General features: G+C 53.0%; 1 protein-coding gene across 4 annotated transcripts in view; it reads left to right on the forward strand.

The window, feature by feature from the left end:
* Positions 1–13295, forward strand: part of ABCG1 (ATP binding cassette subfamily G member 1) — a 69787-nt gene that overhangs the window by 16453 nt on the left and 40039 nt on the right. For 3 of the 4 annotated variants that reach the window (XM_073887082.1, XM_025863370.2, XM_025863371.2), the window contains one exon: positions 4887–5130. In XM_073887082.1, the coding sequence (XP_073743183.1) occupies positions 4887–5130 (244 nt within the window). Of the gene's footprint in view, positions 1–4886; positions 5131–5419; positions 6754–13295 lie in introns of those variants that run through there. The other variant, XM_073887083.1, reaches the window with a different exon arrangement.

Consider the following 13295-nt stretch of genomic DNA (forward strand, 5'->3'; position numbering starts at 1 on the left):
GAACCCCAGGATCCTGAGCTCTTCCCTCACCCCCTGCTCTGGGGTCCCACCTGGGACTGACTGTGCCAGGTGTGAGTCTGGAAAAGCTGACTTGGAGGATGGACGAAACACCTGGCCCTGAGCGGGCTGGGAGGGGCAGGCACGAGGTCCCAACAGGATGGTGGTATTCGGGGCTGTTTGAAGTGGGGTTTGGCGATGATGAGGTCAGCAGTCTAAGTGACCACACAAGTAATACCTGCCTTTTGCTTAGTTAAGGGTATGACGTTTGGATTATTTTCCCCTCGGCAGTGGCCTTGAGGATTCTTAGCTAGCGTTATCCTCTTAGGTGGCCAGGGTCCCCGGGAGGGATCTGCCCTCCAGTTGAAGGGTCCACTGGTCTAGGTGGGCACCAAGCCCAGCAGCGGCACATGGGAGAGAGAGCTGAGAGAGAAGTGTGTACCAGGGCCTGCTGCCTGCGCCTTTCTCTTCCTTTACCTCCCTTCCCCATGAGCTGTGGGAAGAAGTTTCTATCTCTCATTGCGTGTCCCTGGGTGAAGAGCATGAACCAGCCTCACAGTGGCCTGAGGGGACTACTAGAGACCCTCCTCAGCTAAACAGGCAATTCTGTATGCTTGCATTTCAGCTGAAATCAGCACCCAAGAGAATATTCTCAGGAATGGCAGGCAGGAACAATTCCAAATAGGGTCTCCTCAGCGTTCAACACCCATGAATGGCCTTACTATTATTTATCATTTATTATGCAGCACAAATTGTGTGTAGATGGGGAGGTCAAAGATAATGCTTGGAAAAGACAGGGAAACATACAACAAATGGGGAGCGCAGATGTATTTGCTTCATTTTTAATGAGCTCAGGAGGCTAAGGACAAACTAGCTGTAACCTACATTGCCGGCCGCTCTCATCTGAGGATGTTCCCAGAGAGCTGGTCTATTTCAGAATGACAGCCGCTGCCTCCCATCATCCAAGGTTTCATGATTTTATTAATTGGGCAAGGTCACTGGACACCTGTGGAAGAAAGGTGGCTAATGGTATGCACCACTTCGGTGTCAGTTTCTTTGTGGGGGCGGGATTGTCTGGTTTCCTCAGCTTCTCGTGGCTTTTCCTCTAATGGGCAGGGGCCGGGACGACCCAGGGTCACCTACAACTTGCCTCTAGAAAGCTAAGCAATGTTCAAGTGCTGTTAAGGGCACTGGCTGAGACAACAGGGCTCGGAGCAGAAGCCACACAGAGCTGGACCCTGGCTTGGCTACTCATTAACCTTGGGTCTTGGGCAGGAGGCAGTCTCCGTGTCTTAGAGCCCAACTCAAAACGGAGTGGGGGATGGCGACACCCCGCCCCTCCCGCTTGGTGCAGAGATAGTAAGAGGCATCCTCTCTGCAGCCTAGACTTTACTGGGTACAGGCCATTGCCGAATCAATAGTCACTGTTGTTTATGATCACTCACCTAGTATGCGGGAGGCATTATTTAATACTTAAATAATGAGTACTCGATTCTGCCTCCTCCCTCCCTCTCTCCCAGATCGGTTTAGTCACCCAGCTTTGTCCTACTGCCCTGTCCACTTGCCTCCGTTCCCACCACCACTAGCTGGCTAAGGCCACTGTCACCCTCCCATCTGCACGTTGCCACAGGAGATGGTTTTTAATTACAGTTTCGGGTCCGTTACCTCCATTTCAGATCCCTTGGTGCCCCCCAAGACTTCTAGATAAAGTGCAAAACCCTTCACAGGGTTTACAAGTGCTTCACATGCAGACCCCATGTGTCTCCAGTTTCCTCGGACTCTCCCTCCCTCCTGCCCTCCCACCCGAAATCGAAATCAGAGCTCCAGCCTCTGAATTTCTCTCAGATCTCCCGATGTTCCACTCCCTCCTGCTGCTGAGCCTTTGCACAGGCTGTTCCCTTGCAGGGACCCTCCTCCCACCCCACCTGGTCTCATTCTAGCTCTGGTCTCAGGGCATTGTGACTGCCCGCATTCTTGCCTGGAGCCCAACCTTGAATGGGGAGCTTGCTGAGGCCACAGGCCTTGTCTGCCTGGCTGACTGCTGATCCCCAGGGCTTTGCTGGGGGCTCTCATTCCTGAATGAGTGAGTGAGCGAGAGAAGAGATAGGCTTGGAGTCTGGACCCACATCATGATACGGGTTGAGGATCTGCCGCAGTCCTGTGGTGGGTGCCAGGGAGAGGGGCTGCGGTCTGGTTGGGCCATGGCAGCTGGGATGTCAGGGAGGAGGTCCTGGGGGCCACCACTGGTGAGGAACTGCCAGATGCTCCCTGCTCCCAGCTGAATGCCCACGGTTGGAGCCGGGTCTGCCCGCAGGATGTGGGTTTGGAAGCAGACATTTAGGCTTTCCGCCGAGGTGGCGGGTGGGGGGGGGGCATGGGCTTCAGGGACCAGGCCTGGAGCTCCCTGTCTTCCCCACTGCTCTCTCCACTAACCCCCGGCGCACCGATGGAGTCAAAGCAGGGGCTGTGAAGCTGGAAGAACGGCACGTGCCCCCAACGGGCAGGATGGGTGGGCAGAGGGGTGGCGCTCGGCGCCCGCTGTAGGTGCTGGAGAGGCGTTGAACGTGTGGCCGAGCTCGGGCGGGGCCTGCCGTCATCCCTTCCAGGGGCCCCAGCACGGAAGGCAGTGGGCGAAGTCACGGCAGACAGAGGAGCTCCCTGCGGAGCGGAGCGGAGAGGTCCCGAGGAGTCCGTGGCCGGGCAGACACAAGCCTTCCCTGCCTCTGCCTCGGGAATGTAGGAACCTACTTATGTTTGCGTGTGAAATGTTTCACATGCTCGGTGCGAGCAGCAAGCCGAGCTTAATTTTCTCAGTTTTACTTTGCACTTTAATTTTTATCCACAGAATGTTATAGTCCGTGAGCTAAGTTTTGATTTGGTTAAGCTTCTCAGAGGTAGGAGATGCCTGGGAGGGCTGTGTGTGTGTGTCTTTTACTTAAAGAGCAAAGCAACATTTTCAAACATGACGAGAACCAGAAATCCTTGTGCCCACATCTCCCCTGGCCCTACGTGTGCGTCTAAATATTCGCAACCCTCAGGCCCTCCAAGATTTTTTTTAAAAGATGTATTTATTTATTGTTTTAGAGAGGGGGGAGGGGTGGAGGCAGAGGGAGAGAGAGAGAATCTCAAGCAGACTCCCCGCTGAGCGAGGAGCCCGATGTGGGGTTCCATCTCACGACCCTGAGATCAGAACCTGAGCTGAGATCAAGAGTCCGGCTGAGCCACCCAGGCGCCCCAGCCCTCCAAGATTTTTGAGACTTTCTTTTCTTGTCTTTTCTTTTTTAAGCTCTTATTTATTTATTTGACGGAGAGATAGAGAGCACAAGTAGGCAGAGGGAGAGGGAGAAGCAGGCTCTCCGCCGAGCAGGGAGCCGGATGTGGGGCTGGATCCCAGGACTCCAGGATTATGACCTGAGCCGAAGGCAGCCGCTTAACCAACTGAGCCACCCAGGCGCCCCGATTTTTGAGCCTTTCAATACCATGATGTTATAAATAATGCCAGGTCGGGGCGCCTGGGTGGCTCAGTTGTTAAGCGTCTGCCTTTGGCTCAGGTCATGATCCCGGGGTCCTGGGATCGAGCCCTGCATCGGGCTCCCTGCTCGGCGGGAAGCCTGCTTCTCCCTCTCCCACTGCCCCTGCTTGTGTTCCCTCTCTCTCTGTGTCTCTCTCTGTCAAGTGAATAAATAAAATCTTAAAAAAAAAATAAAAGAAATAATGCCAGGTCTTCAACGGTATAGTCATGGACCCTAACGAGGGCGCTCTAGTGGGGGAAGAGCAGTGTGTCTGCGGTCCTATGGCCGGCAGAAGGGCCTGGATCATCAGAGAGGGTTATCGATGGGCTCTCCCAATCAGGCAGATGGTCCTCAACCCTATGGAGGAGAGGTGCCAAAGGCCCACACTTTTGGCACTGGGGAATGTTCTCTTCAGATTCGAGAGAGAGCCAGGAAAAGCACAGCATAATCTTTGTCCACCCCAGGGTTCTTCTGTGCTTTGGAGGTACCTGAGGCACATCGATCCGCTCAGCGTTGCCAAGCCATTAGATAAGGATATTCCTTACTTTGCATAAATACTTTTGGTTCTTGGCATATCTGTAACAGCTCGGTTGACTCCCAGTGGAAGCTTCCAAAAGCCAACGTCGCTACAAAATATCAGGTCCTCTGGTGTTTGGGCGGGAGGAACACCTCCTTTTTTGGTGACTCAATTTGGGGATCAATTCTGCCCCTCACCTGATTGTAGGGCTCAGAACGAGCTCCAGAAAGCGCCTGTGTCTCCATTTCCTCGTGTGTATAACAGAGAGAGAGAGAAAAAAATCAACCTTTCCAACTTTCCAGCGCTATTAGGAAGAGACAGTGAGAGGCAGGGTTGGAAGTGAGTTGGGAAATTTGCAAGGAAGGCACAAGGCCGATTCCCACAAACCCCAGCAGTTTGAGTGGAGTCATGGCTCTTGGGAAATGTTTATGAGCTTCCACAGGAAGGCACGAAAAGAGCTCATTTTAAGTAAAACTCTTTCAGTTACGCATTTCCTAGGGACCCCCGTGCATCTTTACTGGGTCTTTGAATGAGCGTTCTCACTGTAAATAGTTAATTTTTTATGGTGGCCGGTGTTTGACCCTTCGAGACAAGCAAGGGGTTTATTATAGTTTTGTGAGTCGATTTGATGATTCCACAGCGAGACTTCGGTAGATTAGTCTAATATTCTACCTTAGGCACGTATATATATTTTTTAATAGAAGAAGCAGCGATGGCTAGAGATGACAAATCCCTCCGGGTAAGCACGTGGCGGATAGTCGATGACCATGAGCCTCATGGCTGGGTCCCTGGTGCCCTTCCCTTCGCGGAGCTCCTAACCTCTCTTGGTGCTTCCTTCTGCTTCCTCCCCGTTTTTCTAGAATACCAGCAGTTACTCCACAGCCATGACAGAGCCCAAGTCCGTGTGCGTCTCGGTGGATGAGGTGGTCTCCGGCCACACGGAAGCCTCCGAGACGGACCTGCTGAACGGACATCTGAAAAAGGTGGACAACAACCTCACGGAGGCCCAGCGCTTTTCTTCCCTGCCGCGCAGGGCAGCCGTGAACATCGAGTTCAAGGACCTCTCCTACTCAGTCCCGGAAGGACCCTGGTGGAGGAAGAAAGGTAGGGAGGGCTGCTGCTGTGTGTGCTGGGGGCGGGCGGCGCCTATGGGGGGAGGCTGGGACAGTTGGGGGGCTGGAAGTCGGGAGTCTGCCCCGTCTCGTCGCTGCCACTGCGGCCAATTTCTTGACTGGCTCTGTGCCCGACTGGTCCTCACCTCTAACGCGAACAGGCTGGATGAGAGGACCCCAGATTGATGGTGGCTCTTCAGTCCTGGTACGAAGACAGGGACTGTCATGAAGGCCGGCCAGCATCCGCCTGTGCTGGCTGCCAGTGCGGGCTCGGCCCTCTTCGCTGGATGCCCCTCACGTCGGTCTTTCAAGAGGACACAATTTCTTACTGTTCCGGAGGGCAGAGGAAGGGAGGTGCTTCTCCCAAGTTTGAAGTCCAAAGTAGCCGGTGACCTAGAGCGGCCTCTCCGGCTGCCGTTCATCTACATTATGGGTGGTGTCGATGGGCTATAAATAGACTGTTGTCAAATGAGCCACGGAAATGAAAATACAAGAGAGAGAGGATGGGACTGGGAGGCTCTGGAGTTTGCCACCGTTTGCTGCGTGTTCACGGGATTTGGTGACCGATGCCGGTATTTGGAGTTTTTTTAGCCACCTGGATGTTCCTGTGCTAGCTCGAGATTTCCAAAGTGTGTAGAGTTAATGCTTCCCTGGGTTGGTATTTTGTTTTTTTTTTTTTTTTTTCCAGCCTGACCTATGTGCCCATCCTGCACCCCTCTTTCAGGTGGGTGGGGGGCAGATGGGAGAGGGCATGTGCCACGTCCCCCAGGAACAACAGCCTGTGGCTTCTCATGAGCCCTTTACAACTACGGGGACATCTGTGAGGAATCTGGAACAAGGACAGTGAGCCAGGTACCACTGGCCTACTGTATTTTAGGACTCTCAACTGAAATCCAGAGTCAGACCTTCCTTCTTTTCAAGGCAGACCCACCAAGACTTTTTTAGGTTTCATGATCCTGTCTTTTCCCGCTATTACCTTCATTTTGTTCTCCTACTCCCTTGAAGCTAAGCTGTTGAGGTTGTTGGCATGGACGCTCTGGGCTTCCTTGTGACCATGGTGCTGGACTCTTGATGGACCGGCCCCTGGGACCTGCTCGCCACGTTAGTTACCAGATGACTTTATGTCTGTTTGTACAAGTAGGAACACATCCTGAGCTTTATCAGTGGCCGGCTGTATGCTGCCATCTGATACTTACATTATCCGAGTTTGCCAGCAGTGTTGTAAAGAAAGAAAGCCCGTGGCAGGCTCAGGGTTGGGCCCATTTGTGCGAGGCCGTTGAAGTTTCAACACAGGCTTATAGCCTTTTCCTTCTCACCGTGAAAGAAAAACCTTGGGGAAAAACTCGCTGAGCCACCAGGAGGACCTTGTTGTTTTGGCTCGGTTGGTCTAGAAGGACAAACTGTGGCAGGCCTTCGAGAGGCAGAGGTCGATTCCGGCACGTCTGTTACGTGTGGCCGCGGAAATGGTCATGAGGCTTGGATGGGTGTCCTGGACAGTGAAGGTGCCACGCAGAGCAGGCATGCAAACACTGGAAAACGGAGGCAGAATCTCGTTTTGACATCTAATACAGCAAGTGTTCATGGTTTGCAAGTGGAGAACAGCATTTCCTATTAGGTAAGGGGCTTGTGAATCCCATACTCTACGTGTTAGAGCTGGGCCCGCTAATTGTCCAAGTTAGCCAGTGGTGACGGCCTCTTCATTAGTGAGGGAGGGGCCACCCCTGCCCATTCCCAGTAGCCCCCTTGGAAGCTCCACCCAGGTGGCCTCCAGACAGACACTTGCCCTACAGTAACCTGTGTGGGCTCAGGAGGGGAGGAGCAGGAAGTGGGCCCCACGGGACCTGCCGGTGAGTCACAGATGGTTAGGGCCAGAGGGGAAATGGGCATGATCGGCCTGGTGTGTCCCGGTTGCTGGCTTCTGAACCAGTGGGGCCTGATACCTCTGTCTGGCTTCCTTCCCTGCCCCCCTCAGCAGCACCTGTTTCCGCTTTGCTCCCCCAGCCCTGCCCCCGCTGGGCGCCCCATCATTTCCTTTGTTCTCGGTACCCTGCAATTCAGAATTTAGATGGCTTTCCACTCCCCATAAATTTAAGGTGGGAAATGCTTCTCAGGAAAGGAAACTAGTGGTGGAGGGCCTTGCCCATGACCCTGAGCTCGTCAGCCAGGCCGTTGCTAACTTTGCGGCCCGCCTGGGTGCCCATGCCTCGCCTGATTCAGGGCCTCAGGGAAGCAGCGCCGCCCCTAGAGGCTTGCTGCCCACGGCGGCTTGGCGGGTTGGCTGCCGCGTTAGGCTGCAAGCTGCAGGCAGGGCCAGAGCTTCCAGAACGAGGGAAGGTAGCTGCTGATGCAGCTCATGCTCACTGCGTCATCACCATCAGGCTCTTGAGCGCTACATCCAGTAGGCTCGGGGCGTGGGGACTGTACCTCCCCAACTAAGAGGCCCCCCGGACAAATCATAAAAGTAGGCATGAAATCTGGAACCCGGCGTCGGGGCTGCCCCAGGGAAGTCCCTGGGCTGGTACCCGTGCATCTGCCTTTCCCACCCGGTTCACCACACCCTCCTTGGCGAGACCCCTCCTTGCTGGGGTCCCGCTCCTTTGCCCTCAGTGTGGGATCCTGCCTTTCCTGCTTTTGTTCCTCTGATTGCTGGCAACTGCCTCAGCCCCCAGCCATGATTCGGTTAAGCTGAGAAGTCACACCCAGCCACTCTGCGCATCCCGGTTTCTCACTGTGGCCATTGTGAATCTGGCACCACCTCTGTGTGAGGCCACGTGTGGCCACCTTCGGGACAGGGGCTCTTTCCCTTACCTCTCTCGCCATATTAGTTTTGCTGACTTTTTTTTTTTTTTTTTAAGGTTTATTTCTTTTAGAGAGAGGAAGGGAGAGAGCGGCAGTGGGGGAAGGGAGAGAATCTCAAGCAGACTCTGTGCTGAGTGTGGAGCCCAACGTGGGGCTCAATCTCACGACCCTGAGGTCATGACCTGAGCTGAAACCAAGTCAGACTTAACCGACTGCACCACCCACGCGTCCCTGTGGGGTTTTTTAATGGTTGAGAATTCAGCTTTCTGTGTTGAACTCCCCGTAGTGATCACACGGCCTGCATGTCCTGGCATTTCCGGGACGTGAGTTCCTGGAGGGCCCAGCTCCAGAGAGCCGCGGTGATGGTGCAAGGTCAGAGCCAAGGCTGGACCCGCGGTCCAGCTCCTGCTCCAGATCTCTTTCCATCACAAAGACCCTGGGCCACGCCGTACATCCCAGGGCAGGCTCTTTCTCCCACGGCTTCTCCCAGAACCAGGCGCTGGGGCCCGGCTCGACACAGAACGCTGCAGCAAAGCTTGGCGATGCGAATGGAGTTATGTTTTAAACTCCTACACGATCGTTTTAAAGAAAGAGAGTGTCCTAATCCTTGGGAAAAAGGTGGCAGGTGAATCTGTGACATCATTGGTAAGATGTCAGGCGCCGGTTCTTGAAAACCCTCGAGTGGGATGATTGCCAAGCATTGAATACGGAGTTTAACAAACATCTCTACATTTTCAATTGTAGTAACGTTTTCACCATATGATTAATGATGTCTTTGGAGGAAAAACTAGATCATATAATAGATTCCTAGTAGAGAACATAATTGTGAAAGGAAGTGTTCTCGGGAGAACAGAGTACACTCCAAGGATAATTTCACCGGCTTCTGATGCAGTAATTACTTTCCCCCAAGGAGTGCACTCACGTAGCACAAGCTGACAGGACAAATGATCTGGAAGAGTGTGGACTTTGGCCCGGTCACACTAGCCACTGTGTCAGGGATGTGTCGGGACAGAGGCCCTCAGTCACCCTCAGTGTGACTCACTTTGAAAGCGGCTTCCGTTCCTGTAAAGACACAGTGTCGGGAATATTTGGGACCCCTGATTAAGAACAGAATCCACATCATGAAATTCTCAGGTGAACACGCCGTGACCACATTTTACACTTAAACGGCACTTCCAGGCTTTCAGAGCTGGTTCACACAGCGCTCTCGTCAGGATGGGACCCATCACAACGAACAAGAAGACCCGAGTAGTTTCCATCTGGATAGTTAAAGCAGTTGGTGAGGCCGCTTGGCTCAGGGGCCAATTCTGCTCTCTCTCCGCATGGGATACAAGAGGTTCAGAGGCAGGGCCCAGGTCCCAGGAGCACAGAACATGGCAATTGAAAAGCGGGTCTGTACAATTTGGGGCCAAGACCCAACGAGACACCTGGTAAGCCCCTGGCCCCAAGGCGGCACACCTCAGACCACTGTGGCCTGGGGGTGTTACGCCCCATTTGATGAAGCCATTAGGCACTGCCTTGACCGTTAATGCTGACAGATTTCCCTTTTTAACCGATCTGTGGGGACGTTAGTCCCCTTCGCCATTCATAAGGACCCAGAAAGGATCCCCTGAGCCTTTGGAGAAGCTCTAGCCCTCCAGTCCCCTCGCCAGGGAGGTGAGCTGATGCGTATGGCATGCTTTCACACAAACAGGTGACATGATTCTTAGAAATTAAATACACCTCCCATGATTACCTGGTGACAAAGTTCAGGTTGAGAAGGAAAGGAATCCTATCTGGGGCTTTAGAGAGTTTTCTTTACCACTCCTGAGCCTGGCACTTGTCTCGGCATGGTGATTCTTATGGAATGGAATAGCACGGGCTTACTCTGAAACCCTACCTCCCAGCCTTGGCCGCGCTAAATAACCAGGAAGCAGTTAAGACATTCTGGGCGGATCCACATCGGATTATCGGTCCTGGTTTGCATCTAAGCTTTAAAAATGCGTTTCTCAAATTAAAGTTTGCTTTCTCTTAATTTCCAAAGCTACCTCCCAGGGCCTGCCATGACAGACTGGCTAAAATGAGTGGAATGTGCCACTAATAAATCCCTTTCAGGAATTCCATTAAGGGAAGACTGGATCCCAACCAAGCGCTGGGCTGGCTCGATGCAGCCCACAGGGGCAGGGATGGGGAGGGAAGGCCGCAAGAGGAGGACTGTGGGGAGCCCATGGCAGCTGTAGGTTTGCAGAGGGGTGGGGCTGCTCAGGTTCAAGGGGGCTTATATATTCCGCAGTATGAATGAATGACTTTTGTCCTTCTTGGGGACCATCACGCTAAGGTGGATTTTCTTTGGGGTACAAAAGAAGATTGTTTCGAATACTTTGCCTTTGTGTTTATTTGAGGCTGTAGCTAGTCTTCCAGTACAGTGTTGGTGAGACTATACCTTGCTCACAAGGGCTCCTTGCTTGAGGCTGGGGCTTTTACAAAGGAAGCCCAATGGCCCTATGTTGCCGTGGAGAGCCCAGACGCTGGAACGCTCCTCCCTTCCCCTCTGGGGCCACTTCTTAGGTCCTCAGTACTTGGTAGCTCCCTGGGGCAGGCAGGCAGGCCACCCACTCAGGCCCTTTGGTGATGAGGTCTTCTAGAACAGTTTTGATCTTCTGCTTCCTAGGCTTTGAAAGAGGCTTTGAAAACATGTTGAGGATGGGCCGGCTCTCCAACGGAATCATAAGAGGGGAATGCCTAGTGACCATGATCAATACCAGAGGGGTTGTTAGTTTACAAGGAGAATGTTAACATCCAAGAGTCCCGATGCTCCCCTTCTCGATACCCTGCATGGAAGCCCAACCATCCCCAGCTGGGACCCGCCATCAGGTGCACAAGGCAAAGGTATGGCACCGTCAGGCGGATGGCCCCTGCAGACCTGGCTTCAGTGGCCCAGCCAACATTGGCCTTGAGGTTTCCTTTTCTCCTCCACTTCCATGGCTGGCCACCCTGTCACCTTCCCATCTGCATCTTCTCTATTCGGGCACACTTACCTTTTGCCATTTTCCCAGAGAGTTTGCTTGTTCTTTTTTTTTTTTTCCAAAGATTTTATTTATTCATCTGAGAGAGAGAGAATGAGAGATAGAGAGCACGAGAGGGAAGAGGGTCAGAGGGAGAAGCAGACTCCCTGCTGAGCAGGGAGCCCGATGTGGGACTCGATCCCGGGACTCCAGGATCATGACCTGAGCCGAAGGCAGTCGCTTAACCAACTGAGCCACCCAGGCGCCCGAGTTTGCTTGTTCTTGAGCCATCCGGTATCCTTGGGGAGACTTCGCAGGGCTGTGCTCTGTTCAGTGGGGCGCTAGCGTCACTGTCTCACTTTTTGAAGACATTCTTGCCACGCTCATTTTTCACCTGCCAGGTGGGTGCCCTCCTACCCTCCTCTAACACCTCAGATATGTTCATTTCTTGAGAACTGCACGTTCTGGAGCTCAAGTCCTCTGTTATAAACCAGAACCTAATCTTCAGAGGCAAAGAAATAACCCAAGGTGACATTTTGCCGAACATGAAACCATTTCTGTTGTTTATAAATTGGCAGAAAGAAATGTTTAGTAAGCATACACCTGCTCTTTTTGAGTTCAGTTCTGGAATCAACAGATTTACTTATTTAAGGAACAAAGGTAACCACGTGGTCAGGGTAAATCTGACCCGTCCCATCCAGGGGTTTGTAGAAAGGAGGTGCATTCTCTATCAAATCCGTGCTGACCAGCTTCCAAAACCTTTGTAGGAAAGCTTACCTTCAAATGAAATCTATCTAATACTGAGTGTTTGGCTGATAATATGAGAAAAGGCACCAAGAGGAGTTTTCAGGGTTAAGGGTGGAGGCTGGTGTGCCTGCAGGAGCCAGTCTGACCCCAGCCATTAGCTTCACTTCTCACTCTTCAGCTGTGTTGTCAGCCACCTGCGGCCCGCTCTATGAGCGGCATTCTGTGTCAACATGAAGACATGACAGAGTGACTTCAAGACTCTTGTTATGTCCAACTGAGACCTATATTTAGAGTCCAAATCTTGGAGGCCCACAGGGGCCTCAAAGCTCCCTTAGTCTGACCTCCCCCCGGTGGAGCAACTCTTCTTGCTGCTTCCCCACCAACGGGCGGCCGGCCTGGGTCTGGGCGCTTGCCATCTCCCCGCGCAGCCAGGTCCTTGCTTGCACATGGTGATTCTTAGCAAAAGCTTCTGTCTGTGGAGCTGAAACTGAATTTGAGTTCATCTGTTGATCCCAGTTCCGCTTTTTGGAACTTTGCAAAAACACTTATCATCTTGGTCTTGAAATAAGGTCACAAATTAGGAAGAGAAAAGCCTAACCAAGTAGAAAACAATAATCGCATGCATCAAGACCCAGGGCCATCTGAGAAGGAAGACACAGAAGCATGTGGCCCCTAGAGGAAAGGAGGCTCGAGTCCCCCTTTGGGCGTGGGCATCACAATGGCATCCCTGGGGGGCAGGGCCGTGAGCAGAGCTCGTGCTCTCCGTCCCTCAACTGAGGAGTGGAGCTTCACAGACGAAGAGAACGTGAGGCCGTCTTTCTGTTTCTTTTATTGTCATAAGGCAACAAAAAGTCCCCACCTTCATATCTCAGTGGCCTGTCTTGAAACTGAATCTTTATAGCAGGAGTTTTATGGGATTTCTCACTTGTTATTTCTGCCCTCCCACTTTTTTAGGAGAAGTGCTTATTTATTTATTTTTTAATGAAAAGATAACTGTTCCCTAAGCACATGCTGTTGGCTTTAGCACGCTGCATCCTAAAGGGCTCGCGGGAGAGCCATGGGGGCGTATCTGCACGGACATCTCACCCAGGAGTAAAAGAGGTTTCCAGGGAGGCAGATCTTGGATTCAGGCTTAAATCTCAAGTCGTAACTACCTGCCTCTCAACAAGCTCCACTGAGAACTCACCTCCTTTGGTCAAACGAAGTGTGTGAAATGTTCTTTGCCTGTGACATACACAACCCCAGGCCCTGGTCACAGCTGAGGCAGCGCAGAGGGCCTCCCTACCTCCCTGGGGAGGCGGTTCCCAGATTTCCTACGTGGGCTAGGGGGGGGGAGGGGGCAGTTTCCTTCTCTGGCCGGGGTAGGAACCCCCGGCCCCCGGGGGGGGGGGGGGGGGGGGGGGGACCTGCACTGAGCACCTCTGCCTGTCCTCACCCTCCAGGATGGGGGTATCGGGCCACCTGCCCTGCACCTGCACGTTCCTTCCAAGGGCTGCGAGACTGGCTTGTTACCATAGAACGAATTCATTCTGGCCTGCACTTCCACCTGCACCTTCTCCGCAGAGTGAGGTTCTGGCCGCCAGCCTAGAGGAAGCTCTTCAGCGGGCTTTAAATACGGAGTGCCCCC

The sequence above is a fragment of the Callorhinus ursinus genome, unplaced genomic scaffold (genome assembly GCF_003265705.2).
Source record: "Callorhinus ursinus isolate GAN/ISIS: 27379988/994484 unplaced genomic scaffold, GSC_fseal_2.0 scaffold75, whole genome shotgun sequence".
NCBI lineage: Eukaryota > Metazoa > Chordata > Mammalia > Carnivora > Otariidae > Callorhinus > Callorhinus ursinus.